At 37.1% G+C, this 27674-nt stretch overlaps 1 protein-coding gene across 10 annotated transcripts in view; it reads left to right on the top strand.

Annotated features, from left to right (window-relative positions):
• AGTPBP1 (ATP/GTP binding carboxypeptidase 1) overlaps positions 1–27674 on the top strand; it is an 81714-nt gene that overhangs the window by 20513 nt on the left and 33527 nt on the right. For 9 of the 10 annotated variants that reach the window (XR_012584885.1, XR_012584884.1, XM_074569648.1 and 6 more), the window contains 16 exons: positions 8592–8722; positions 9300–9367; positions 9774–9837; positions 10183–10329; positions 10610–10741; positions 12669–12762; positions 14264–14301; positions 15775–15983; positions 16525–16702; positions 18996–19093; positions 20114–20230; positions 20881–21590; positions 25057–25140; positions 25480–25566; positions 25655–25803; positions 26995–27082. Coding sequence is in view for 8 of the 10 variants with exons in the window: in XM_074569643.1 (XP_074425744.1) it covers positions 8592–8722; positions 9300–9367; positions 9774–9837; positions 10183–10329; positions 10610–10741; positions 12669–12762; positions 14264–14301; positions 15775–15983; positions 16525–16702; positions 18996–19093; positions 20114–20230; positions 20881–21590; positions 25057–25140; positions 25480–25566; positions 25655–25803; positions 26995–27082 (2394 nt within the window). In the remaining 2 variants the exon portion in view is untranslated. Of the gene's footprint in view, positions 1–2382; positions 2495–8591; positions 8723–9299; positions 9368–9773; positions 9838–10182; positions 10330–10609; positions 10742–12668; positions 12763–14263; positions 14302–15774; positions 15984–16524; positions 16703–18995; positions 19094–20113; positions 20231–20880; positions 21591–25056; positions 25141–25479; positions 25567–25654; positions 25804–26994; positions 27083–27674 lie in introns of those variants that run through there. The other variant, XM_074569649.1, reaches the window with a different exon arrangement.

Here is a 27674-nt window from a genome sequence, read left to right as displayed (position 1 = left end):
AAACCTTTGGGGAGTTGCTGGGACTGAAAGAAATGTCCCTGCAGTGAAAAAAATGGTCTTTGAGTAGATGTTTTCTTGTTGGTGGAGTTCTCTTTCAAATGTGAACTCTTGACATCCTGTGTTCCTCACTGTCTGGGCAGTTGCTTCCTCTGTATGTAGTCATACCTTTCCTAACCAGAGAAAGAGGAAATACACAAAGCTCTCTGGTTAGCTGGAGTCACACCGTACACTTTGGCAACAGCTGAGATGACGGCAAACTTGGTCATGCTTCCTTTCTGCAAGTAAGATGGTGGTGTGATGGGTGTTTTGAGCTGCAGCATTTGAACATGGGATGGAGAAAGTGTTTCCTGCTTATGGAGACAGGCAGTGTATGGGATCAAATAAGCCTGGTAAACTTCACCTCAGGGTGCTTATTCTGGGTTGCTAAATCCATCCCAGAATAATAATTATCAGTTGTCTTCAGAACTCATGAGATTTGGGTTAAGTAGTGACAGACAGAGAAAGCAAACCTAACGGTTGTGTCTGTGAGAGTCAGGGAGCAGAAACCAAGTAGCTGTAGGGCAGCCACCTTCTCTTCTTTGCACAGAAGCATCCTGGAAGAGGTAACCAAATGGGTGAGGCTGCAAACAGCCAACGGTGTTTTGAGTTGATCTTGAAAAAGCATCTGATCTTTTCATGTGTGAGAGAGTAACAGGTCCCATGGGCAGGAAAGTGGCATTAAAGTACCACAGATGTGTTTAAAGCTTTACTTAAAATAACCATTGCATATGACTGCCATCAGGAAGCTAAAGCGAGTGCTCTGTCCACGTGCTCTGGCGTAGGGCACTGGCTGGATACCAGAGCAGTGGTAGGTGGTTGCTGTCAGAAGGAAATAGTGCACAGTTTGTTTCTGCACGTGCTTTTTCTTTCCCTTTCTGGTTACAATTAATGACTGAAAATATTTTGAGCTTTGACTAATGATCTGAAAGAGGAGGAACAGTTCTGGTTAAAATTGCAGGCAGCTTGAAGCTGGAGATATCTGCAAAAATGTTGGAGGACCAAATGATTTCAAAATGCTCTTGTGAAATGCAGAAAATGGTTAAAAATATTTGATGGAAGTGTGTGTAAAGTACCGTGCTTGGAGAGGTATACCCCTGGAACAGATAACGGACAGTCACATTTGTCGTGAGGAGAGCCAGAAATCACAAGATTAAAGTGCAGGGAGAAAAACTTTCCAGTGAAGGGATTCCAAGTGTTTGAACAAAGTTGTGTTTGGTTATTGAATCCCCATTTTTGCTGGCTGCTGAGGACTGGTTGGGCCTATCTCTGTCATGAAGAGCACCTGTGGTGTTCATCCAGCTCTGTAGTTATATGACCTTATAAAGTTTCTTCTGGTGCTCCTTAGTTATGTTTTTGATAACTAAAGATAGTAGAGAGTATGTAACCTTCAGTGGCTACAGAGTGCACTTGTGAGAAGGCTTTAGAATGGGTGGGGTGAAAAATGTCTCTTTTAGTAACAAGAAGGCTTTGTCACATTTTGGGGAAACATGTCTTGTATGAAAGGCTGGCCACAGTGTTCGGGGTTTTCCTGTGAGGTTCTGCAATGTCAGCAGCTTAAGAGGAAATCATGCTCTGACAGGACACAGTTTTTATCGTGCTATTCTGACTATTTCTGTGGTTCACCTAGCTGTTGGATTAAAAATACTGAATTCCATGGGGTCTTTCTGTTTTGGAGAGCTGTCTTCTAGATTTAGATGCTGAACAGTTTGTTAGTCAAAACATATGTATTTGCATTGTAAATATCAGAAAGAGTCCCACTGCAAATTGGGTTTGCATTTTGTTCTTGGGTGAAATGGGTTGTCACAGCAGTACTACGTGCGGAAGCAGTCAGTCAGGCTTGCTGCTGTAATTTTTGTCCTACAGCCTTTTTGATTTACTGTGCAGACATTGAAATCTGTGTCCTGGTTTGAGGTAAAACAGAACCAATTTTCTGATTTTTAATTTTACTTTTTAGCTGGGCCTCTTCTAACTAACTAAAGTCTGAAATTAACAGCACATTGTTCAGAAACTGTTCACTCAGAGTGATAAGACCTGATTATACCAGGGAACGGTATGCACAGGGGCTCTTGCTTAGACTTATTGCTATAACAACCAAGGCCAGCTAACTTCGCTGTTTTGCCCCGTTGGAGGGTCGGAAGCGGAGAAGTGTAGAGACGTCCCACCTGCAGGGAGGAGCAGACGGGACAGGTGACCCAAAACTGACCAACAGAGCATTCCATCCCATCTGCATCATGCTCAGTATAAAAGCTGAGGGATCAAAGGGGCAAGGCTGCTTTGGCTCGCTCTTTCTTCAGTGGCTGACGTCTGAGGAGGACCCTGTCTGTTCGTCTGCCTTTGGTTCTGATCTGAGCATTCCTGACTCTAGTTTGGCAATTCAGCTCCTGTCCGTCGCTGACTCCAGTCTGGGACTTTTCCCTGTGTCTGCTGGCGATCGTCATCCTGGGAGCTGAATACGGTTTTGTATATATTGTATACTTTTTTTCTTCTTTAATTTTTATTTTTCTATGATTATTTAATATTTTCTTATTTATTATTATTTTCATTAAAGTAGTTTAGTTCTTTTTCTAAACTTGTAAATCTCCTTATCTCTTCCTCTCCTCTCTGAGGAGCAGGGGGGGCCCATCTGTCATTCTGATTGGCCAGTCTGGCCAAAACCACGACAATCTGTCACAGCATTATAACCACTATGTTATATTAGTGTAGAATATTAACAAATAAGAGTACGATTCTTCTTCAAGAAGAAAACTCAGCTGTAGCTAAGAGGAAGGCAGGTCTTTAATTTATATTTCAGCATAGACTCTGGGCTGGTCTTATTTTCAAGGACACTTTATTTGGTATGCTGAAAACATGAAGTTTATTTGGCTATATTTCTGTTGGAAGACTTCTTGCAAGATGAAGAGCCTAAAACCATTCTAAAGATATTTCTTTAACTGCTACGAGTACTCATTGCTCTTGATAGAAATCCTGTCCCACGGGAGGATAGTATACCTCTTAATCTTAGGACTTAAATCATTATACCAGCCAGTAGTGAGAATGACTTATTTCAACCTTTTAAAGCTGTTTGTAAGTATGGAGAAATTATGTTAGATGCTAACTTTATGTACATGGTATATTACTTCCATGTGCCAGTGTTGTTTGGATTTTGCAGGCCACAGCAGTCAAAAATCAGGTTTGCTGTAAATGAGTTTTGTCTTTATGAAAACTTACATTTTCCTTTTTTCTTTGTTCCTAAGGATCATATTAGCTTTCTTGGGTTGTTTCCAGCTTTAAAACTACATTTATTTCATTGTGAGACCAATGATATACCACAGTGGAAATTATATATACATACTGTTAAGTGAAAAGGGGCAAAGCGGTTTTGGCAGAAAATAAACACCCTTGCGTTCTACCACTCCTCACCGAGGTGGGAGGCTAGGTGCGGCTAGGTTTAAATTATGAGTGATGCCCAATTCACCACTATCAGTCCAGTTGTGTTTAATGTGTGTTAAACTGTTACGATTTGGATACACTAATAGTGGACTGCACCTTCAGTCTAGTCATGCTCCTGAACTAGCACGGCCTCTCTCAAGTCTTTGGTCGCGTTCAGTGAGAAATCGAAACGACTAGCTCCTTAAACAGTGCAGTTTATTTAAACAACAGATATACAGGTTCTTAGGATTGCCAGTGAGAAATACACCGTCTGCAAAGTGCGTGCAAGTAAAGATATTGTTAAGTATACAAAATGCGCAACAAAGTTATAAACAATACAGCCTGGCTATAAATGTAGGAGAGAGATTCTCTAGAGAAATTTCTAAGTTTCCTGAGAAAGCACTCAGTATAATCAAAGTCTTACCCAAAGGCGTCCCTGTGTTGTGGGGGAGTGGGGTGGGGAGGAAAGAAAGGCTCAGCCCGTCGACCAATCCAGGAAATCAGTGATGGAATTCTTCGTGATCGTATCTTCCCTGCGTATCCCCCCACTCTTGGGCTATTTTTATACTATTTGTTATCTTCAAGGTGGAGTTTGAATTACTTTAGTCATACATACTTTTATTATGTTTGGTGTAAAATTCTCTCACTTCACAATTAAAGGTATAGTTTACAAGAAATTCAGGGCGCAGACTCAAGGAGTGGTTGCACCTTAGAGGCACGTGGCCTTCGGGATGGAGGTGTGTTTTGGTATTATAACAACATTATAATGAGCAAAGTTTGCACAAAGGACAGCATTTCATCAAAATTTGACAAAATGTTGGCTCCAAGTATCGAGTGGGCAGCTAATTGGCAGCTTATCTGTTTCATGGTACCATCCCATTCCCATATCTGCTGTACATCATAAGGTAAAGCTGCAGAATAATTGCATCCCATCCCGTACCTCATGTAGCTTCACAAGCATCCTGATCAGGGAACCACAGGTGTTGTATTCTTCATGCCAGCTGCAGCTGTTTTCTACCTCAGAAGCCTCTTGATTTTATACTTTTCCTTAATGTTTGAACAATGCTGTACTTTTGTATTTTTAGCCAATTTAGTAATTATTCCACACATATACACACACAGATTGAAGCAGCATTTCTCATACACATTGGCTTATATGTGGGTTGGCTAGACTCTGAAGGTTTAGAATGTGGAGCTGGTGAAGATAAAATCCTTTGGACGTTTGATAGTTCATATACCAGGTCAACAGAGCTTGTGGATTCCGTTAAAATCTTGGGTTTATTTTGGGGTATTTCAAGTTCAGTGGATAAATGGAGGAGTAGAAATAAACAAAATGAAGCTTATGCAAGTAATAAAGGTTTTATACTATTCAGCCTGGTTTTGGATTATGTGAAAGGATTGGAAGAATTATGCTTTACTTATACAAGGAAAATAATATTTCAGCCACCAAGACAGACTTCTTTTAGTTCAAAAAAATACTTTTAACTCAAAGTCTAGCAAAAGATTGAGAAGGTGATATACTTCTCAATATAAAATTATTTAGATGTCTCATTTAGATGTCAGTATGGAAAAGTGACAGTGGTGGAAGCAGTTTCCTCAACAGGTGTTACATCAGTTTGTTTTCACAGCAGTACAACCTTTGCTGTCAGCTACCTTTTTCCTTAATTTTAATGTTTTTTTTTTCACACATCTAAATTAATTATTTTGGTAGAGTTAACTGTAAATGTGAAACCTTTTCACAGATGTAAAGTACAAATCAAGGAATAATAATTCCTCATTGTTATAAGCAAAGCTGACAGTATTTATAAAGCTAATGTTATATACTTAAGTTTCATTGTATTCTTTCTGTTTAATCTGCCTGTCTTTATGTATCATAGAATCATAGAATGTGTTGGGTTGGAAGGGACCTTCAAAAGCCATCTAGTACAACCCCCCTGCAGTAAGCAGGGACATCTTTGACTAGATCAGGTTGCTCAGAGCCTCATCCAGCCTGGCCTTGAATGTCACCAGGGACGGGGCCTCCACCACCTCTCTGGGCAACCTGTTCCAGTGTCTCGCCACCCTCATTGTAAAGAACTTCCTAACGTCTAATCTAAACCTGCCCTGCTCTAGTTTAAAACCATTGCCCCTCGTCCTATCACTACAGGCCCTTGCAAACAGCCCCTCCCCGGCTTTCGTGTAGGCCCCCTTCAGGTACTGGAAAGATGCCATAAGGTCTCCCTGGAGCCTTCTCTTCTCCAGGCTGAACAACCCCAGATCTCTCAGCCTGTCTTCGCAGGAGAGGTGCTGCAGCCCTCAGATCATCTTCGTGGCCCTCCTCTGGACCGGCTCCAACAGGTCCATGTCCTTCTTGTGCTGAGGGTTCCAGAGCTGGACACAGGACTCCGGGTGGGGTCTCATAAGAGCAGAGTAGAGGGGGAGAATCACCTCTCTGGATCTGCTGGCCACAGTTCTTTTGATGCAGCCCAGGATGCAATTGGCCTTCTGGGCTGCAAGCACACATTGTTAACTCATGTCCAGCTTTTCATCCACCAGTAGCCCCAGGTCCTTTTCCGCAGGGCTGCTCTCTATCATGTCAGACACCAGCCTGTATTGATCATGAGGATTGTCCCGACCCAAGTGTAGGACCTTACACTTGGCCTTGTTGATCTTCACAAGGTTTGCTCGAGCCCACCTCTCTAACTCATCCAGGTCCCTCTGGATGACATCCTGTTCCTCTGACCTGTCAACCACACCACTTAACTTGGTGTCATTGGCAAACTTGCTGAGGGTGAACTTGATCCCAGTGTCTAAATCATTGATGAAGATGTTGAACAACACCGGTCCCAGTATGGATCCCTGAGGGACACAACTCGTCACCCCTCTCCGTCTGGATATCGAGCTGTTGACCACTACCCTGTGGATGTGACTATCCAGCCAGTTCCTTATCCACCGAACAGTCCATCCATCAAATCCGTATCTCTCCAACTTAGAGAGAAGGATGTTGTGGGGGACCATGTCAAAGGCCTTGCAGAAGTCCAGGTAGATGATATCTGTTGCTCTTCCCTAGTCCACTGACACAGTCACTCCATTGTAGAAAGCCACCAGGTTAGTCAGACAGGACTTGCCGCTGGTGAAGCCATGCTGGCTGTCTCGAATCACCTCCTTGTCCTCCATGTGCCTTAGCATAGCTTCTAGGAGGATCTGTTCTATGATCTTCCCAGGCACAGAGGTGAGGCTGACAGGTCAGTAATTCCCAGGGTCCTTCTTTCTACCCTTTTTAAAAATGGGTGTGATGTTTCCCTTTTTCCAGTCACCAGGGACTTCACGTGACTGCCATGACTTTTCAAATATCATGGAGAGTGGCTTGGCAACTACCTCATCCATTTCCCTCAGGAGTCCGGGGTGCATCTCATCAGATCCCATAGACTTGTATATGTTCAGGTTCCTCAGATGGTCACGAACCTTGTCTTCACTTACAGTGGGAGGGACTTTGTCCTGCAGGTCCCCATCTTGTGTTCCTTCAACTTGTGAGGCGTGAGGAGAGAAAGGCTGGCAGTGAAGACCGAGGCAAAAAAGTTGTTGAGAACTTCAGCCTTCTCCTAGTCTGTTGTTACTAGTTTGCCGTTCTTGGTCATCAGGGAGGGTATGCTTTCTTTAACCTTCGTTTTCTGGTTGACATACCTGTAGAAGCCCTTCTTATTATTCTTTGCATCCCTTGCCAAGCTCAGCTCCAGACATGCCTTGGCCTTCCTGACCTCATCCCTACATAACCGGGCAGCATCCCTAACTCTTCCCAGGACACCTGATTCTGCTTGAACTGCCTGTGCAATTCCTTCTTGCCTTTTAGTTTGACCAGCAGGTCCCAACTCGGCCATGCTGGTCTCTTCCCTTTCTTGCTTGATTTTTTACAGCTGGGCATCGAGAGCTCTCGTTCTCTATGGAAAGTATCCTTGGAGATCTGCCAGCTCTGTTCTGTCCTCTTGTCTCTGAGGACCATTTCCTAGGGGGTCCTATTAACTAGAGCTGGAGATTTGCTTTCCTAAAATGCAGGGTCGTGACCAGGCTCTTGATCTGGCACATACCCCTCAGGACTGTGAACTCCACCAGTGTGTGGTCACTACAGCCCAGGCTGCCTCCGATCTTGACATCCCTGATGAGTTCACTTGCACTGGTGGCCATGAGGTCCAGTATGGCATCCCCTCAGGTAGGGCTGTCTATTTCCTGTCTTAGGAAGTTATTGTCAAGGCACTCCAGGAACCTCCTGGATTGTCTACAGCTCGCTATGTTGCTTTTCTAGCAGATGTTGGGGTGGTTGAAATCCCCTAGCAAGACATGAGCCTTCGAGCGTGATGCCTCCCTTAGCTGGAGGAAGAAGGCTTCATCAGTAGGTTCCCCTTGATCAGGCAGCCTGTAGTATAGACACCAACCACAAGGTTCCCCTTGTTGCCTCAGTCTGTAATTCCTGCGCATAAGCTTTCGACTTCCTCTTGGCTGTTCTTTAGGGACATCACACTCTATCCCTTCCTTAACATAGAGGGCAACACCTGTATGGCTGGTTTTAAATAGTTTTTTATATTAAAATGAATTTTCAAGGTGATTTTATGATGTCAGGCCAAAATACCCTTGTGTTCGAAATGAATCTAAACTCTGATGATAGCTTTGAACACTTTCCAACTTTTTTTCTTCAAAATAGTGGGTGCTGGTTTGCACACTTCATGAATGCTAGACTTTTTCTTTCACTTCCGAAACACCAGCCTTTAAGGCAGACAGTCTTTGGGACTGTTTGTAGCCAGTTTTATCTTGAATGGCAGGTTTGATACAGTATCCTGGCACGTAACACAAACTATATTAAGTTACTCTAATTGACGTAGATAAATAACATTTGTACTTATATCTTGATTTTTATTTACTGCAACCGATTTCCCTGTTTACATTTGCTCTTGGAGATGCTGTTATATATAATTAGTCTGCTGCAATGCAGGCTTTGAAAAATCTGTAAGTTTGCCAGAATTAAGGAGAATTAAGACTTGACTGTTTTCCAGTCAAGATAAAATATGAAGGTGAAGGAGCCACTCCCCTTAATCTGACATGGGGTTTCTATGGCTGGTGGGTTTTTTCTCTGTTCTAGATGCAAAAATGAATGTAAAAAATCTTTCTTGTAGCGTTTCTACCAGTTCTCGGACTATGTCTCTGCTGTCACAGCTGGAGAAGTTAAATTTGGACTCTGTATTAGGAGAAGCAGACAATGCCAGATATGTTACCTCAAAGATCCTTCATCTGGTTCAGAGTCAAGGTAAATATCTAAGTTTTGTGGTTTTGGTAGTTTTTGTTTTGAGGCTTCTTTTTGTATTTCTTTCTTGATGGACTTTTCTTGAATTTTTGTTTCTGTTTGGTGAACTTGATTATCCATCCATTTTTGCACTGATTGTTGAAACTACCTGTTTAAGGCCATGTTTAATGCTGTCTGATATAGTATTGGTTACATTAAGTGCATTTTGTATTGTGAAATAGCAGTAATTTAAGTAATAATTCACAGTGTGTATATATATGTGTGTGTTTATATATGAGAAGTAGAATTATCTGGAAGAGAGCTTTGTTACAGATTTTTGTCTTTACAGTTTGTTTTTTTTTTTTCTAGGGCATGACAAGATTGTTGGACAAGTGAAAGCAAAAATGAGTTTTAAAATACCTTAAGTCTTGTACTTATTTCAGTTAGTTTTGTATACATATATGCAGTTTTTAATAGTTTTTTTTTTATTTGCAGTGTAGATTTTCTGGTATGAAAATGATCACTTTCTGATATATCATCACTTTTTTTTCTGCAAGCTAGTATATTAAAAGAAAAATGGTCTTTTTTTTTTCATTGGCAGAAAAAACCAGGAAGGAGATGACTTCTAAGGGCTCTACTGGAATAGAAGTTATCCTGTCAACCCTAGAGGTAAAACCTTTTAATCTGTGTAGTTATGGGTACATAGCAAGTTTTCGTTTTATCGCTGGGCTTTTTATTATTAAACATGTTATCCTGGCTAGTCTCCAAAACTTGTGTAGGATTGTAATGATTAGATACGGTCCTACCTAATGACCTACCTAAGAATTTCTCTCCCTTATTTTTAAATATTCTAAGAAATTATTTGTCAGCTGTCACTTCTAATTAATATGCCATATTACAAACTAGGTTTCAGTTGGTTTTGTGGCTGATTCAGGCTGCGTAGTGGGTTTCCTGGGTGGTCACATCTTAAGTTATGTTTGATTTTGTCATGTCAGTTTCTTCAAGCTTTCAGTATCTAAACCACTGTATTAGACATCTCCATTAAGCAAAGAAATCTTTCTGGTTTTTATTGCAGAATACAAAAGATCCTCAGACTATTCTAAATATATTGAATATTCTCATTGAGGTAGTCTCAGTTGGTAAGTTTTCATTGAGGAGCAATTTCTGATTATATTCCTGTATTCTTCTGCAGACTTTTGGGGGTTTTGTTTTTTTGTGTATGTGTTTTGGTTTTTTTGTTTGTCTGTTTCTGACATTTCCTAAAGCTGATTTATATGCAGAATAAAAAGAACATAAAGAATGAAGTCACATTTCAAATAATCATACACAAATAATTTACGTTGCTAAGTCCAGCATGTTCTTGTATACCGCAGTCACATATGAAGAAAATATTGCTGTTCTAAAGACTTTCTTTATGATAACTGTAGCTTAGATACTTAATTGTTCTTTGCCTTCGGAGATATCAGTTGAGTTTTAATTTCTAGGTGGCGGTCGGAGAGCAAGCGTCTTAGTCACTAAAGGAGGGACACAGATCTTATTGCAGCTGCTTTTGACTGCCAGCAAAGACTCTCCACCAAATGAAGAATTAATGGTGCTTCTTCATAGTCTTCTTGCAAAAATTGGTCCAAAAGGTGATAATGATATACTTAAGTAATATGGCTTAATACTTTACAGTTTTGTAATTGAAACTTAAGAAAACTTTTCTTTCTATTACTGTGTAAGCTTCCACGTACTCAGAATTGATAGAGGAGAACAAAAGGAGGAGTAAAATAGATGGGAGGAAAGAATGGTGAAAAATAGATATGCAGAGTTGATATTATAAGTAGAAGGAATTCACAGCTCATTTAACTTTTATTTTTTTATAATAATTTCAAAATTAGTGTGATTGATCTTGTATTTCTTTGATGTCAGACAAAAAGATTGGCATGAAAGCAAGAATTAATGGTGCCCTAAATATATCATTGAATTTAGTGAAGCAGAATTTGCAGAACCACAAGCTAATATTGCCATGTCTTCAGGTATTAAGAGTTTACTCAACTAACTGTAAGTATAGATGATAATTATTTTCTTTCCCATGTAATATAAAGTTTTTTACATGGATATGGTTAAAATATTGGATCTAATGTTAGATGTTTGAAGTAATTATTTTTATCTGAGAATTTGCTTTTTATATTGTAGAATTGCTTAAATTCTAATAAAAGCTGTGAAGCATGTTTGTACTTCTTGTGTATCTTTGTTTTTTGTTCAGTCTGTGTGTACATATATATATGTATGTATATATATATATATAGTTGGGGGGTGTTTAACCAGTGCTCTTGGATGTCCAGAATTTTGAGTCATCTAATTTGCATAAATGCTGATGATTTAAGATCGAAACCAGAAATGATAACATTGTGTGCAAAAGCACTTTAGATTAAATAATAATTCTCTTTATTGTACATGTTCATGATTTTTTTGCTTTTATAATTTTATTTTATTCTTGATTGCTAATGTAAAACTTCGTTCACACTGGAAATATTTTATTTCTTTATTTAACGTTTCCCTTATTCCTTGTGTTGTAGTGCCCTACTGTTGGACTAATATTTTTCCATAAGAGCTTAATTTTTTGTTTGGACAGGCATTAGGAAGTTGATGAAAATAGTGTGGTTCTTGCTGTATCTCTACGGTCAGTTAGATGCTCTGGAGTTTTTCCTTTGAGTTCAAAATGACCATTAAACCTCTTAAATAAGTGCAAGAAACTGAAAACATAACCATGTTCCTCCAAGAGAATTGATTTGACGATCTGTAAGATTATGTTTTAAGGACATTCGCATGAACACCTGTAATTCATAAATCCCAGTACTTTTTAAATGTGGAAGCTTTATTTCTGTTGAACTGTCTAATAATGAGGTAAAATCCTTCTAAATGGAAGAGTTTAATACAGGTAGTTGCATAGCTTAGCTGAAAACTTGCTACGTCCCTAAAATGGGAAATTGAACTGAGTCTTTAATTCGGATTCTGCTTAGATCATTTCTATTTTTCTGTGTTTCCTTCTCCTTATAAACAGAAAAAGTAGTAGCTTATTACATTCCTATGAGTAGTACTATTTAAAGTGTGTGTGCATTTGCTACCAGAATAGAGTCCTTACTTTTCTTAGATTCTAGTGGTGTAGTGTTGCTGCTAATGATCATGAAATTGCAGCTTGGGTTCAAGTACTAAATTCTACACTACTAATAGCATTTGTTAGGTTGAAGTTAATTCTTATTTGCTGTCTTCATACTTTGTTAGGCCTACACGTTGCTAAACACAGTTGGGAACTGAATTCTATGCCTGTTTCAGCAGTTCATATTTTCAGTGGGCGTTGGACTTCAGCCATACATCCATCCAGCGTGTGTTCCCTGAATGTAGGATTTAGCATAATTTCTGTTGAGTTGCTCCCTTTCAAGTAGATTATTTTTACAGTTTTTTTTTTCCTGATAACATACATGCATAGTGAGTAGCTCAGCAAAACTTATACCAATTGGCATTCCTAAATCTTACAGTGAACGCTTGACTTTCAAATCCTGGTGGACATACTCATCTGTCCTGATACTGAAGGATAATAGCAAGTCATAGAACTTATTAGACTTGAAATTTTAAAAACCCTGCTGTCTTGATAAGCTGTGGGATTTTTTTTTTTTTTAAAGAAAATTCTTTTTATGTCTTAATAACAAAGAAAGTAGAAGCATCCATTGGAAGTAGTACATGATTTTATTTGTAAAGTAATAATCTTTTTGGTTCTTTTCCAAGAGTTATCAGGATTGGATTATCACATTATGTGTAGTGTCTGCTTGTCGTTGTATGTCTTAAAGCATAAACGTGTCTAACTGTTTTGTACTTCAAAATAAGATCACATGGATTTTAGTTTGAGTATATTGATTTTTGCTGTTGCCTTTCTTATTACATTACCTTAAAATGGATTTAACTCTTAAAATGGTTTTAACTCTTACAGCTGTAAATGCAGTGTCCTTGGGAAAGAATGGAGTAGTAGAATTGATGTTTAAGATCATTGGCCCTTTTACTAAAAAGAACACTAGCCTTATGAAGTAAGTAAGGTTTCTTTAATATAGTATATGGAAAACCTTAGATATGTTTCAAAACTTACTTTTAAATGAAAAATAATATTAGAGAAATAAAATTAACTCATATTTGAAAGTTACAGTAAAGGGAGGTGGGAAGGAGAACCACAGATCTGACAGTTTAATTTTACCCAGTAGAGTCATACAAAATATTTGAATATCTAGTTATAGTACTGGTAAAAGAATATAAATGTTATTTTTTGTCTCTAATGTTCCTGCATGGAAACTGTACCATGGTTATTCCCAAATCAGGACAAACCGATAAAGACAATCCCATTGTTTTTCAATTTGTTGAATTGGCTCCCACATCTCCCTTGTGTTTGTAGAGTGACACTGTCTGTTTATTTTGTAATAGAATTTTCTTTCTGTTTTACTTCAAATCAGTTATAGACTCTCAAAGCAAAAACATAAAACATACAGTAGGAATCACAAGCAATATCTGTCTAGTGGGCTGTTGTGTTTTTAAAAAAAACAACAAATTCACTGTGTACCTTGAAGTGGTGACTTTAGTTCCACCCCCAACCATATATTTTTCTTTTTTTTTTTTTCCTTTTTTTAAGTGAATTTAGGGTAAAAATAGATAAGTGGATCTAACTGGAGATAGCCCTTTCTGGGTACACTACCGTGCTTTTGAAGTACATAGCTACGGAAAACTGAATTTTTCATCTGGTTAGCAAATTAATAATCTCATGTTGTTCATATTCTAACTTCAGTACAAAAGAAATAGTGTTATGTTATCTAAATCTGGTATTTGTGGTCACTGGAATATCTTTTTAAAAAAAATGCCCTGCCCCTTAAAGCCCCAGCTAAAAATAGACATATGAACTTACTATTACATGATGTGAGTAGTCGTGATACCCTTGTTTATGGTCTAAGATCAGATGCGTGAAGTCTCTTTTTACAAAGAGATTAAAGATAAGTAGATACGTTTTCTAGTTGTACATCTTGAGTTAATTGAGACAAGATCTTTGTGTACAGGAAAGATCTTGTGCTCACGATCTTATGCGGTAGTATAGATTGATGGTCATTGCTCCTCAATATATTCATACACTGCCAGTTTTGACCTATGCTTTTCTAAAATAGTATCCTTTACTTTGTGGAAGTACTTGTTCTGCTGCTAACGTAAAAACATGAGTTTCAGAAGTATCTCATCCATTGAGTATGGTTCATAAACATTACATTGTCACTTAAGGTGGTTTTTTTTTTTTTGCAAAGGCTGAAAGTTTGTATAGCCGATTACACTGATGATTTTAAATTTCACCATCAGACTTCAGGTATAGCAGAGATGCATGATATTTTAGTAAAATCAAATTTTAAAAGCAAAGTCTGTGATACAGTGCAAGCAGGAAAACATGGGGATAGATGCTAAATAAATCTGTTAGCAGTAAATATTTTGTATAGATTTATAGCGTTGTAGATTAAGTTTATTGGTTGGTTGTTGTTTTGACTTTTCTTGTTATGTTGACAGGGTTGCTTTAGACACACTTGCTGCATTGCTAAAATCAAGTAAGTGACTACAAGAAACTGTTTGTCTAGTTGAGAGAGAGGTGTGGGTGTGGGTGTGTGTATATATACACTCAGAGTAAAACTAAAATTAAGTCTGTGGCCAAAACAAAATCAAGGCTAGGAAATTTGAAATAAGGCTAAAGTTTTATCTGTAATCTCTGGTGCTTTAGTATTTGTGTGGTACATACATAATATGTTTAGTTACTGTCTCTTCCTCAGTTACGCAGCAGAAATGCTGCACTGCTTCTGCAGAACTGGTCTGGATCCAAGGTGGAGAAATAGCCTTTTACAGTCACTCATCTCAGCCCTTCAGTAACAGATATCTGTAGCTTAACTCCTGTCCATCTTCTTTATATGTACATCCAAAAATATCTGTTGGATGGCAGGAGAAAAAACAGGGTTTCTTCAGGTACCTTTCTGAGTAATTAGGTCTTGGGTCCTAATGACAAGTCTGTCAGTGATGCTCACGAAGTGGAACCAAGGCTAATGACATGATGGTCTGTTCCCAGACGCTGGCTGTCTTGGCCATCAGCAGTGGCTCCTGACAAATGTCATCTATGCAGATTTTGCACCAGGACTGTAACTGAGAAGGAATTAAAAACTCGTTCTCGTCAAACGGTTATATAAAAGCTACAGCATTCCTAGGAGTTGGATGAGAACTGAGGCCTGATTAGATTTGCAGAAAACTATTTCAGGCAAATGACAGGAAACTTCTGTACCGATTGTTACAGGGTGCAGAGTTTTCCCTTGTTTTATCATTGTGATACCTTGGTCTTACAGACATGTGTATTTACCAATTTTAGAATTTCTCCTTAGGAAATTTAGGGAAAGAAATATTTCCAAATTATTGTCAGTATTCTGTTCTTTAAATTGGCAGTTAAATTTTAATGTTTGGGAAAGAAATAAAATGTTGAAAAGGTGTGTCTTTGAAATAGAAGGTAACTTCCCACACTTTATGTAAGTAAATCTTTTTGTAAAACCACTAATCTCTGATGTGTAGAGTCCAGTTGTCATACTGATTATCCAGTATTTGGGATAGAGGTATTTTGAGTTTATCAAATCTGAGTGATAACTGCTGCAAAACTGTATGGATTACAAACGGTAAGAAGTTTGTTTCAAGTCTTGTAGCTACCCAGTGTGTGTGGATAGAGATAGATATGCTTTATAGAAACACTTTTTTTTTTTTAATTTGCTAGCTGACAGTATCTTACCTTTAAGTGTAATGCACACTTAAATGTGTGCATAAATGACATGAAATGTTATTATGAAGAATGAAGTGTGGACTACTGGTCTCCGTTATTCAGTCATTTCTGTTTAGGTTGATGTAAAATTCGCAAAGAGTGGCTAAAATACTACTTTAAATGAAACAACTCAGTTACTTGGGTAAAAAAGAATAATTTTAACATGGATTGGGAAATGATATTGAAGTCATTGGGCAATTTTTAATTTTCTTTCCTAACTTTTTTTATAAAGAAACAAATGCCAGGAGAGCAGTGGACAGAGGATATGTGCAGGTGCTTTTAACGATTTATGTTGATTGGCACCGTCATGATAGTCGACACAGATACATGCTGATACGGAAAGGAGTTTTACAGTGCATTAAAAGCGTTACAAACATCAAATTGGGAAGAAAGGCATTCATTGATGCCAATGGGATGAAAATTCTTTACAACACTTCACAAGTAAGTTTATCTCAGTTGTTTTCTTTGGTATTGTTGGTTTTGCCTCTTCAGCTTTAAAACTCCTGTCCTCAGATTTGTTACAGTTCTTTTAATGATATTCATAGCCATTCCTGATTATGGGGATAAGGATTATTTTCTGTACTTGACTTAAGTGGAATGAAAAAACAGAATTTAATTCATGTTTGGTATTATTTGGCTGTGACTATTTCTAGGAGGGGTTGTTGAATTTAATTTAAAAAGGTGGGGGGGCAAAGTATTTTAATTTTGAAGTTTGGGTTTTTAATAAACGTGAATTTGAGTTGGTTGAAGTTCTTCTGGCCTTTGAAGGAGACAATAGTAAAATTTATTATAAACAAAATGCTTTTCTATTAGTGAATTCTAGAAATCATAGAATCATAGAATGGTTTGGGTTGGAAGTGACCTTAAAGATCATCTAGTTCCAACCCCCCTGCCATGGGTAATCTGTAAAACAAATCTGTAAAACAAATGTAGTTTGACTATTAGTTTGAGAGGTACTTTTCTTTTGTCTTCCTGTTAATAGGAGTGCCTTGCAGTAAGAACTCTTGATCCCCTTGTCAACACATCCAGCCTAATAATGAGAAAATGTTTTCCTAAAAATCGTCTTCCTTTACCAACTATTAAAAGTGCTTTCCATTTCCAACTCCCAGTTATTCCTGCCAGTGGTCCTGTGGCTCAGCTGTACAATTTGCCTCCCGATGGTATGGTAGTTTTGTAATATTTTGTCTTTGAGTATGTCTAACATTGCTTTATGTAAGGTGGAATCAATTGCAGTTATTTGTGTTCTCCACTAAAACTTGGACTCTGAGGCTCGTCTCAGCTGGCAAAGGGTCTGTGACTGTTAGCGTAGAGCACCAATTTCTGATGTTAAGTTTTAACTGATGAAAATTCTGTCTACACTTGTGGTTATGTTTCTGAGATACGAAACAGGAACTAAAATGTGGTGTTCATCAAACTCTGAAGTCCAACGCGCAGGCTGTACATAGTAGTCTACAAACTTAAATGGTCTTTCTTTTTAACCCACTTATTATATACATGCTGCTATATAAAATGTAATGTAGTGTGCATCCTGTTTTGCAGGAGTGCATGTTCCTTGATTTCATTCTGTTACTCTGATAAACTGCATGTAGTGAATTTAGATTAACATGTACCATTTGAGGCATTGTTTTTTAGATTATTGTGGTTATTCCTTCATTTGCATGATGAGAAAAGTAGAGCTGCTTTCTTGGACTTTTGCAGGCTCTTAGGCAACACTTGTCTGCAATGTATTTGTATGGTGCTTTGTAAGAAATAGATTCATCCCATTGTGAACACCTTTCATTATTTTTGGATAATTAATGTTTAATGCATTTTCAGATATGGTGAAACAGCTTGGTACCTGGGTAAGCAACTGATGAAGTTGCTGTCAGAAAGTTACTCTAAAATGAAGAGGCAAAATCAGACTTTTCAGTATCTTCTTATTCACAGTATCTCGTGAAACAAAATGTGGTCGTAGTCTGAAAGAAGGCAGCTATCCGATTGGGGTTCACATGGGTCAGACTCAAACTGCAGGAGCTTAGAGTTTGTTTATGTTTTATCTTCAAAGTAGAAAATAGATTAGAAATGTGTTCCAAAATCCACAGAAATTTAGCCTCTACTTAATGTAGTATTTATAAACTTCGTATTTTATTGAAGACTACTAGTTTTGGTTTTTTTTTTTTAAATGAGTCTGTTATCTGCTAAAAAAGAGTAGTGAAAAACCTAAGGAAATAGGATGCATAGGATTTTCTTTTTAAGGAAAAATGTCTGTATTAAAAGACATGTAGACTGTTGGGGTGGGTACAGCTCTGAATTTATTATAAGTATAATCTTGTATAGGTGGCATTGTAAAAGCAATACACGTAATCATTCTGAATGCACTAGAGAATCAGTATAATTTGTAAACCTCTGAGTGAGCCTTTTACTGACAGTCAACGAATTTCCTGCATGGAAAACTGGAAAACACTCATTCAGAAAACATAACAAAAAAACCCCAGCACTCAAACCACATGAGATTTCTAGAAAAAGATGAAATTTGCCACTAGTAATCAGTACATCTGCCAGAATAACCAGCTGATGCCCACTTCCACATATTAGGAAATTAGCTTAATTCTTCTTACTCATGTAAAAAATGAGTTTGCTTCCCCTTGTTTTTGTTTATTGAAAAAGGATGAAGTCCTAAATCCTTCAATGTACTGGGTCTCTAACTCAAGTAGAAATTAGTCATTAGTGTCCAAATAGTTCCACGTGTCTAAAAAATAACACGTCACTGTATGTTTTGGGGGTAAAATTTAGTTCCCAACCTGTCCATGCTAAGCAGTTGCAGTGACCACTCTCCATGAGTGTCTTCCTTACTGGTTGAATCTCCAGTGATATGTTTCTCATTTTTGTTTTTTTTGTTTTTTTTTTTTTAATTTTTAGTCCCCATTTAAGTGAGACAAAAAAGGTGAAGAGGGTACTTTGTCCCACTGTTCTCTGATACTGGGTCATTACTAGCTGCCACAACTAAAAGCTGCTGAAACCTCACTTTTGTTGTTTGGACATGGTTGTCATTACTTACTTTGGGAAAAGGTGTTAGAACCATCTCATCTTGTGCTGACTTCAAGCCATGCTGAGATGTTCTTGGCACATCTGCTTTGTGAAGTAATTCTAATGGCCATCTGCTGTCTTGCTGGGCTTTTTTGGGTGGGGGGCATGTTGGGTGTTTTTTGGTTTTGTTTTGCTGCGTTTAAACCAGAGATCTTTGTTTGACTTAAAACTACATGGAAATATAGTAAAATGAGTCTGCGTTATTGTCAAACAAGCATTTTGTTTTGTAAATCTGGTAGTAGTAATTGATGTTTACTAGTTGGTTTTCACAGTTTTTTGAAGTGGTACGTAAAAAAAAGAAACACAGAACATAGATATTTAAATTTTTTGAGCATGTTTATTGGTTTAAATGTATAATCTGCTTTACAAAACTTTTTTGTGTCTTAGTGGATGATGTAGTAGATGAAAGTGATGATAACGATGATATTGAAACAGAATCAGAACTTGAAACCGAAAATGATGATGACAAGGACCAACATTTTAAGGTTGGTATGAAACAAAATTAACAGGCAAAAATCAGGCATAACAGTTTTTTAATTTTTTTAAGTTGCTTGAATCATGTATACAGCCATATGTTTTAAGTGTTAAAAGGACTTTGAGGTGGTTTTCCAGTCAATTTCTAAAATTAAAAAAGCTCCTGAAACTTGAGGAGGGTGGGTGCTGCGTGAAGATACCAACCTTTGTTGTTCAGATTGCTTCAATATTTTTATCAAAGCCTGTTTGCTTCACACTTCTTGTGTCTGGAGTACAGTGGAACAGAACTGGAAACTCTTCTAGCAGTGCTCTGTTCTCAACTTTTATTTCTCTCAGCTCGGTCGTCCCACCTAAGCTGCTGAGTATGTAGGAGCTGCTTTAGCTTTTCCCGTCATTCTGGACTGGGATTGCCTAGGTCAGTGTTTCAGTGAGGTAACTTTGAAGTTCAGCCAACTGTAGAGGTAGGGATCAAACCTCTCACTGTTGTATCACTTTAGGAGGGTCTTATTTTGCTCTCCAGCTGCCAGTCAGGACATGAAAGGACATTTGGTCAGAACTACCTTATTCTGTTTTTATGTTACGTATATTCAGGAGTTAATTGAATTGTCTGTCCATGGACTGGAATGACAAATTTTATTCAAGGTAGTCAAGCCCCGATGAAGAGAGTATCTTCCATAGAAGCAGTTATTCATTTGTCACTGTGGTCAGATGAAATCTCCACATTCTAGGTTGCAATAGTTGGATTATGCACAGATCTCATGTGAAGTATAGTCTGATGTCTATGCATAATATATTTGGATGAAAGCAAGAAAATTCAGATGTTTTTGTAATCTGTTGAAATGGAGCCTCTGGCATACTAATAAAACTTAGCTGCTTAAAGCTTCATGGTAAGAGTTGCAGTTCAGCTAATTTTAGAATAGTGATATTCAGCTTTTAAAGCATAGCCATGTCAGAAGTAAAAGGTGAAAGTAATTATTTTAGAAGTTCACTGATTCTAGATGCACGATTAATTTGTTCTGGTGCTCTTTCAGAATGATGATATTGAGACTGATATTAATAAACTGAAACCTAGACAGGAATTGGGAAGACCCATAGAAGAACTGAAAATGTATGAGCAATTTTTCCCAGAACTTTCAGAAAACTTTCAGGTAAAGTATATGATTCCCAGGGCATTCCTCATCATGATGGGCTGACTCTGGGAAATGCTTTGACATTCTTTTTTGGTGGATATTTCCTTGAACCAAAAAATAAGAGTCTGAAGTTCTAGATCCTAGTGTGAGTGTGCTACGTAGTGAGTTACTAGTTAAATGTTATGGGTTACTTTAATCTGACTGAGAAGGGTACTGTGGGCAGGTAGAAAGGAAACCTGTTTTCTGAGGTCAGATTACTGCACACAGTAGAAAGTAAAATAATGAGAAAGAATACAAGATTTCTGACAAAGATTAATTGTATTAGGTATTTCCTTAAATGCTGTGTACCTCTTTAAAGTAGTTGGTTAAAATGTCTGGGGAATCGCATTGATTTGGTAATTTGTTATTGATGAACTACTTGTTTATTGTTTTGACACTATCTTCTTATAAAAGCTGAAACTTCATCACTATGTTTATGTAAGTTTAAAACATGATAACTGTTGTCTTTTAATTACACTTATTTTGGATTATTGCAAAACATACCTCAGGAACAATGAAAGAGAAAGGTTTCTAGTATAAATAAAACTTTAGGAACTGTTTAGATTTTGTTGTGTTGCATTTTGTTTAAATAAATCTTTCTATTATTTTTTTCCCTTTTGTTTTTTAAGGAATATGACTTAGTTTCCAAGGAACCAAAGCCTTTTGTACCTGATGCAAATCTGAGTGGACCTATTGTTGTTCCTACAGCAGGAGAGGAGCACTGTGTTGAAGCAAACCAAACAACAAAAGGAGTTGCTTTGAAGGAGAGTAATCCTTTATTGACAGAGGAATGCAATAGAAGGCCAGCCTTTCTGGAACTACCAAAGAAAGATAGTATCAAAGACAGTAGTTTACATCAGCAAAATGATCAAAGAAGCCTGCTTCCATCATGTCAGTGTCTAAGCCAAGAAATTGTGAAAGGCTTGGACAGAATCAGTCTGCAGAACAGTGCAAAAAATGATCAGTATTATGGTACAGGGTGTGTAATAAAGAAGGAAAGCAAAACTATCCTTACCACACCTGCTTTTAGTAAACCTTGTGAACATGTTTCACCCTGTGGAAGTAGCCTCTTCGAAGGATCATCTGTCCAGCTGGGAAAACTCTGCTGCACTGGAGTGGATTCAGAGGAGGAGGATTCCAGATCTAGTTCATCAGGGGAACAAATCATGCTTGAGGTCTCTGATGTATCACCAGTTCATGACTGTGATCTTTATATTGAAATGGTAAAAAACACAAAGTCTATTCCTGAATACTCAGAAGTGGCCTATCCAGATTATTTTGGCCATATTCCACCCCCATTTAAGGAGCCTATTCTGGAAAGGCCATATGGGGTGCAGAGGTGAGTTACCATACTTCTTTTTTGTTGTCTTCATTCCCTTGAGAAGCTGTTTTTAGGATGAGATTAAGAGGCATATATACAATGTTTACTTTGGCATCTAAAACTGTTTTCAGTGAGTGGGCGTTGATCAATGCCAAGGCATAAACCAAGGACACAATCTGATTCTGTAATTGCTAATTCTGTAATACAGTTTTTAAATACTAAGTTTAATTCATAGTCTCCCTTTCTGCCTTCCCACTGTCCCCATCTAAATTTTGTAGTTTGTAAAATAAAAAAACCCAAACAACAAAACAACCCATAAAAATCCCCGACAAACAAACCAAAAAAAAAGCACCTGAATGCTCCCTTCAGGTCTTAGCAAAAATAGAACAGTTAGTAGTTTAAAGGTACTTCAGCTCTTCTCTTTGCTGTGCTAACAAAGCTATCTTTCAGGAAAAAGTAGTGGGGAAAAATTAAAAAAATAGTACACCTAAGTGTCTGTTCTTTAGCGTTTGCAGTATAACAGGATTTAGAGGTAGCAAATGCTGAGGATGCGGTTTGTGGTAGGTCCTGCAGAATGACACACAATAAACACAGAATGAAAAATAAAACAAACCAACAAAAACCAACACATCAACTCCCCCATTTTTTTCTTCACTGAGAGATGTTAGAATATGGTGAAGGGTGATGTGACTCTTCAGAATAATTTGCAGAGTGGTATGAAGAACTGGCTCATATGCATAGTAAGTTACTATAAAGAGAAATGAGCATGTTATCAAAACATGTAATAGTAGGTATGAGACCTTGCCACTTCCTTAATTATTATATTGAATGCTTTCAGCTTTATACTCATATCTTTAACCAGTTTCATGAGATTCTTCATATTTACATTTAGTTATTAAAATGGATAAGAGATTAAATGTCTTTAGGCTGTATAATTAAAATCTTTTGCTGTTTCACACATTGTAAAAAAGTGATCTTCCTAGTGAAATGACCAAGTGTTGGAACACTAATGACATAATGAATATAGCATTACTAGAAGGCATGGTTCAGTGTTGAAGGACAAGAATCTTACCTATAAGCTTCTTTTTAGATAAATTCAGCTGATTTAGAAGGGAGATACTTTTGAGTCAGAAATCACCTAGAACTGCATTTTAAGAAAATCTTGCAAATCTTCATGTATATTTTTGTAGGACTTCATAATTCTAAACTTTCCTGAGTAAAATTGAGTGAAGTCAGATAAAATTCATCATTCCAGTGCTCCTTCTTCAAATTTAAAGCACTGTATTAAGTCTGACTTTTAACCAACAAACCCACTTGTGTGGTTATACGTAAAGCTGATTTCTAAACTGTGAACGTAATTCCAGAGTACGTTGTATTTTAACTTTAAAATGGTTTATTTTTGTTGCATTTTCTAGGTTGAAAGTAACATTTTTAGGTCTTGTGTGAAACAAGAGTGAAATACCCTGTAATATTGCTAAACTTAAATCAAAAATCCTGTATCACCTTTTGAAGTTACACTGTTCTAAGAATTCACTTTTCTACAAATGACTCAGTCTTGTTACTGCAATGTAACAAACTTCTGAGAAGGCAACCCATTTAAAAAGGGCTTAACCTTTTTAGAAATTTATGGGAACGTGGTGAAATGAGTTTGGTCAGGGACATGGAGGCGCTTTTAAGTCTCTTACAAAGCTGTGTCCAAATTCGTTTGGCATCCAGTGGGATTTACATTCTCCTTAATGTAAGCAGTTAGTTACTAGTCAGCAGCTAAGTTTTCTTAGAAAACAAATTGTTGCCTTAATGCATCCTTGTAATTTAAGAAAATGTTATGGGGGGCTGAGGTGGGGAGTTAGTGGGTTTTCTTTTTAGTTTTATTAGATAAATGGGGCATGGAGTTTGGGGAGTTTTTTTTAGTTTTGCAGTATGCTAGGAGACTCAATGTTTTTGAATTTGTGCTTTGGAGTGCTTTTGCTTTTTCATTTACATTTAGTAATATGTAATTTTCACCAAATGTCTCAGCAAATTGCTGTTTTTTTTGGAAAAATATACTTGAGAATAACTGAAGTGTTTTATATTATTCTACCTTTTAGGGAAGAAAATTGTTACATAATTCAATATCCTATAAATCTGAGTTTAAATTCCTACTTTTTACCATTCCTTAATATTTTAGGTTGGTTTATGCTATACACTTTAGTATTTTCTAGTCACTTTAGTATTTTCTGATCATCTGACACTTAAAAGTGATCATCAGGTAAATCAGGATCCACAAAGGACTAATCTATGAACACAAAACTCCACATCAACAGTGTTGTGTTTATATTTTTTCCTTTAATTACCTTAAAGTAGCTTCTCTTTTCTCTTGAATTTTTGGAACCTGAAAATGTCTGCTACTACTTTTCCTTTTTGTGTGCATCTTGAACACCACGTCTTCTTTCCTTTTTTCTACATTAGTTATTACTGTGGTATTTCAATGCCTGACATTCATTAATGGATTTTGTCTTGGCTAAACTCCTGTGATGATAGGAAGTATTATGACCCTTTAGAGCTGAGGTCATTCTGAGATCTAAGGAGTTGCTCAAGATCAAAAATCTGTAGTTCTGCTCTGAGCTGAAGCTGATCAGATAGATTGTGGTGAGTCAGCCTCTTTATAGTTTTGTCAGTACCTTGGACTTGTGACTTGTTGTCTTTTCCAGTTGGTTTTAATTTAATAAGAGGCCCTAGAGTTGTGCACTTACCTCCTTACGCCTGAACGTACTTTACCACTGTGTTCCTGTATTATTCATTGTTAATCTGCCTCCTTTTCTTCTTATTGCAGGTGCTGTGCAAGCTTTTCCACACAGCTCTGCCACTATATTTCATTCTTGAACTGCAACACATTCTTACTTTTCCAAACCAGGACCTAGATACTACCAGTTGTGCAATGGTTTTATGATCTGGATAAGCATACACCTGACATTTGGCTGACATCACCAAATTCATTCTTATTTGTTACCTAGTTGATAAATGAACCTATATCTCCAGAGGTGAAAAGCTAGTGCACTAACACACTCACTGCACGACCTACTCTCTAAAACTCTTTAATTTTAGTTATGGTAGGACTCATGTAAGTTACTAATGTTATCGAGAGCTGTCCTGGATTAAAGCATTAACATAAGTAATGTTTGAGTAATTCCTGCTTCTACTATAAAGTATGAAATGGTGCATCTTTTTTTCCATACGATAAAACCCAGTGGGGTCGTGTGCATGAAAACTCAGTTCCCTCACATACAAATATCAGACTCAGTCAGCTGTGAATGCAGGTATTTAAACTTAAGTACACTTACAGTTTGTGCACATAAGTGGGGGTGAGGCTGAGGTCTCTCTGAAAATCTGTCCCACTGTCTTCATGTCAGCTTTGTTGGTTTACATTGTTGTATGAGGTAATTCCTCTTTTGTAATTGGAAATAATATGCAACAATTTAAATGTTAACGCTGTTTTTTATTTTAGGACAAAAATCTCTCAAGATATTGAAAGACTGATTCATCAAAATGACATTATAGACAGAGTTGTGTATGACCTTGATAATTTGAGGTACGTTTTTACCCTTCTGAAAACAATATTCGGCAAATACTCTAACCCTGTTCTACTTTCTCTGTGGTATCATCTGTAAAACTTAAAGCAGTACTATTATTGAAGTTCTACCTAAACATGAGAAGTAACTTCTTTACTTTGAGGGTGGCAGAGCACTGGGACAGACTTCAGTGAAAGTTTCATCTGGTGTTAACAGCGTTTCTGCTATCCAGGCTGTATTTAGAAGAAGGTTCAAAATAATTTCTAAATTACCAAGTTAGGGCTAAAATAGACTTAATGGGTTTGGTTTAGTTAATTTTTTTTTATTAATTTTGGTCCCTTTTCTTTTTCTATTTATAGTTTTTCAATACCAGAGGAAGCAGATGTTTTGAAGTTTAATTCCAAATTTGAATCTGGAAACCTGCGCAAAGTTATTCAGATCAGAAAGTAAGATATTTCAACTCTTCTTTTCACACTTAAGGCCTTTTATTTCTGCTCCTTAAAAAAAGATTGATTTGTTTTTGTTAATCTTTAGAAATGAGTATGATCTAATACTGAACTCGGATATAAATAGCAATCATTATCATCAATGGTTTTACTTTGAAGTCAGTGGAATGAAAACTGGCATTGGTTACCGGTTTAACATCATCAACTGTGAAAAGTCAAACAGTCAGTTTAACTACGGTAAGATGCATTTCCCGTATTTTGAGAAGAAATTCATAGAAAAATATCTGTGCTAGAGAGTTCAGGATCAGTAGCATATTCACGTTGTCAGATCAGATTCTTTTTTAACAGTATTACTAGAAAATATTTTGACAAATTTAATTTTAAAAGAACGTGTCTTAAAACAGTGGCATTCAGTTTTTAAAATGAAGTTTAGTTGTAAGTGAGGCCAAAGCAGAAGAAATCTGCTGGTGGCTGCAGCTAAAATTTATCCTAAGACCACTAGTGTGACAATACCAAAGCCTGTTGAACAACACAGCTGCAGGAGGAATGACAGCTGTCATCATCGATCCCTTTCTGCATAGAGGTGTGTTTTCAAATGTGAAAGTAAGCGAAGACATTCTCAAACTGTTTTGTCTTATTGATGGGAAGAGAGGCACGTTATTTGAGAAGGAAAAGTAAGTCTCCTTTGAAATGTTGGGCTTCATAGGTGACCCTTGTCTCCAATGAGTAATGTTTGCTGTTTGTACCTCATTCAAAAGTACTGGCTTACTGAATATGCCTTTCTTTCACTTGTCAGAGGCAGGCAGTGTGGTGTGTGTGCCATTCAACTTAAACCCATTTGTTTTGTGAGGGTTTTTTTTTTTCTGCTGTGTTTTCTGAAATTCATCCTTTAAGAAAGAGGAGGAGAACCTCCTCTTTCCCCACCCCCAACCTCAAACTCTTGGAATAGAGTAACATCATATTATTCTTTGTCATAATTGAACAGTTCACATTGATAAAATCCAAGAATACCAGGTAGCTTGACCAGATGCTTTGAAATTATTTACTAATCTTCATCAGTTACCTTAGATCTTCATTCATATGTTGCATATGGTTACCTGATAGTTACTTTTGTTTTAATTGAATCATTCAATGTATTTGGCTAATTATCTAACTAGTAAATGAGGTTCAATTAATAGGTATTATTTTCTACTCTAACTTCATATTAAGTATTCAACTCAGTTATACTTAATATTAACTGAAGTACACCCTCCAAAAAATGCAAATGTTAAAGAGTTACTGTTTTTTAAAAAAAAAAAAATTGTCCTGAAACTTCGGTTATTTTCCAGCTATCTAGGTTAATGGGTGATAGTATCAACATATAAGTGTTGTTGTGGTCCATTACTGCTAAGATTAAGCATTAAATTGAGATGTATCTTCTTCTTTAAGGTATGCAGCCCCTCATGTATTCTGTTCAAGAAGCATTAAATTCTCGACCGTGTTGGACTCGTGTTGGGACAGATATTTGTTACTATAAGTAAGTACACCAATCAAACATACAGCAAATCTCACACTGAAGATTAGTATGAGGTACAATTTCTGAGGATATATGTTTGCTTCTGAGTTTGATAATGCTGTTTTAATAGTTCTGTTGTGAATAGAATTTTCTTCCTGAGATAATATGGAGAGTAACACAAGTGACTGAAATACACAGGGTCTTATTTTGTTAGCACACTGCTTTTCATCTTTTATACTTCTGTCAGAAATTGCATACTGTTACAGAGAAGCTTTCAATGGAATGTATATGTGCATGCTTTTTTAATAGTGACTTCCAGTAATACTGATCACATGTTGCTTGTGATTAGGCTCCTGTCTTCTATGGTGCAATCATTGTAGAGCAATCCTGGAACACAGGATGAGGTGGTACAGCATATCTATGCGTTACCCTTCTTGGTTGACAGTTGTTTGCTTCCTTTTTTTTTTGTTTTGTTATTTGTTTTTGTTTACTCGCTTATTCCCAATATGAATGAATGTATATCACTGCTATAATAAAGCATCTTTACAGATGGTAGGAACCAGTGTATTTAACCTGGATGTATGCATCAGAAAAATACAATCACTAAAAATCT

The sequence above is a fragment of the Larus michahellis genome, chromosome Z (assembly GCF_964199755.1).
Source record: "Larus michahellis chromosome Z, bLarMic1.1, whole genome shotgun sequence".
Lineage (NCBI taxonomy): Eukaryota > Metazoa > Chordata > Aves > Charadriiformes > Laridae > Larus > Larus michahellis.
This window is presented reverse-complemented; position numbering and strand designations above follow the sequence as displayed.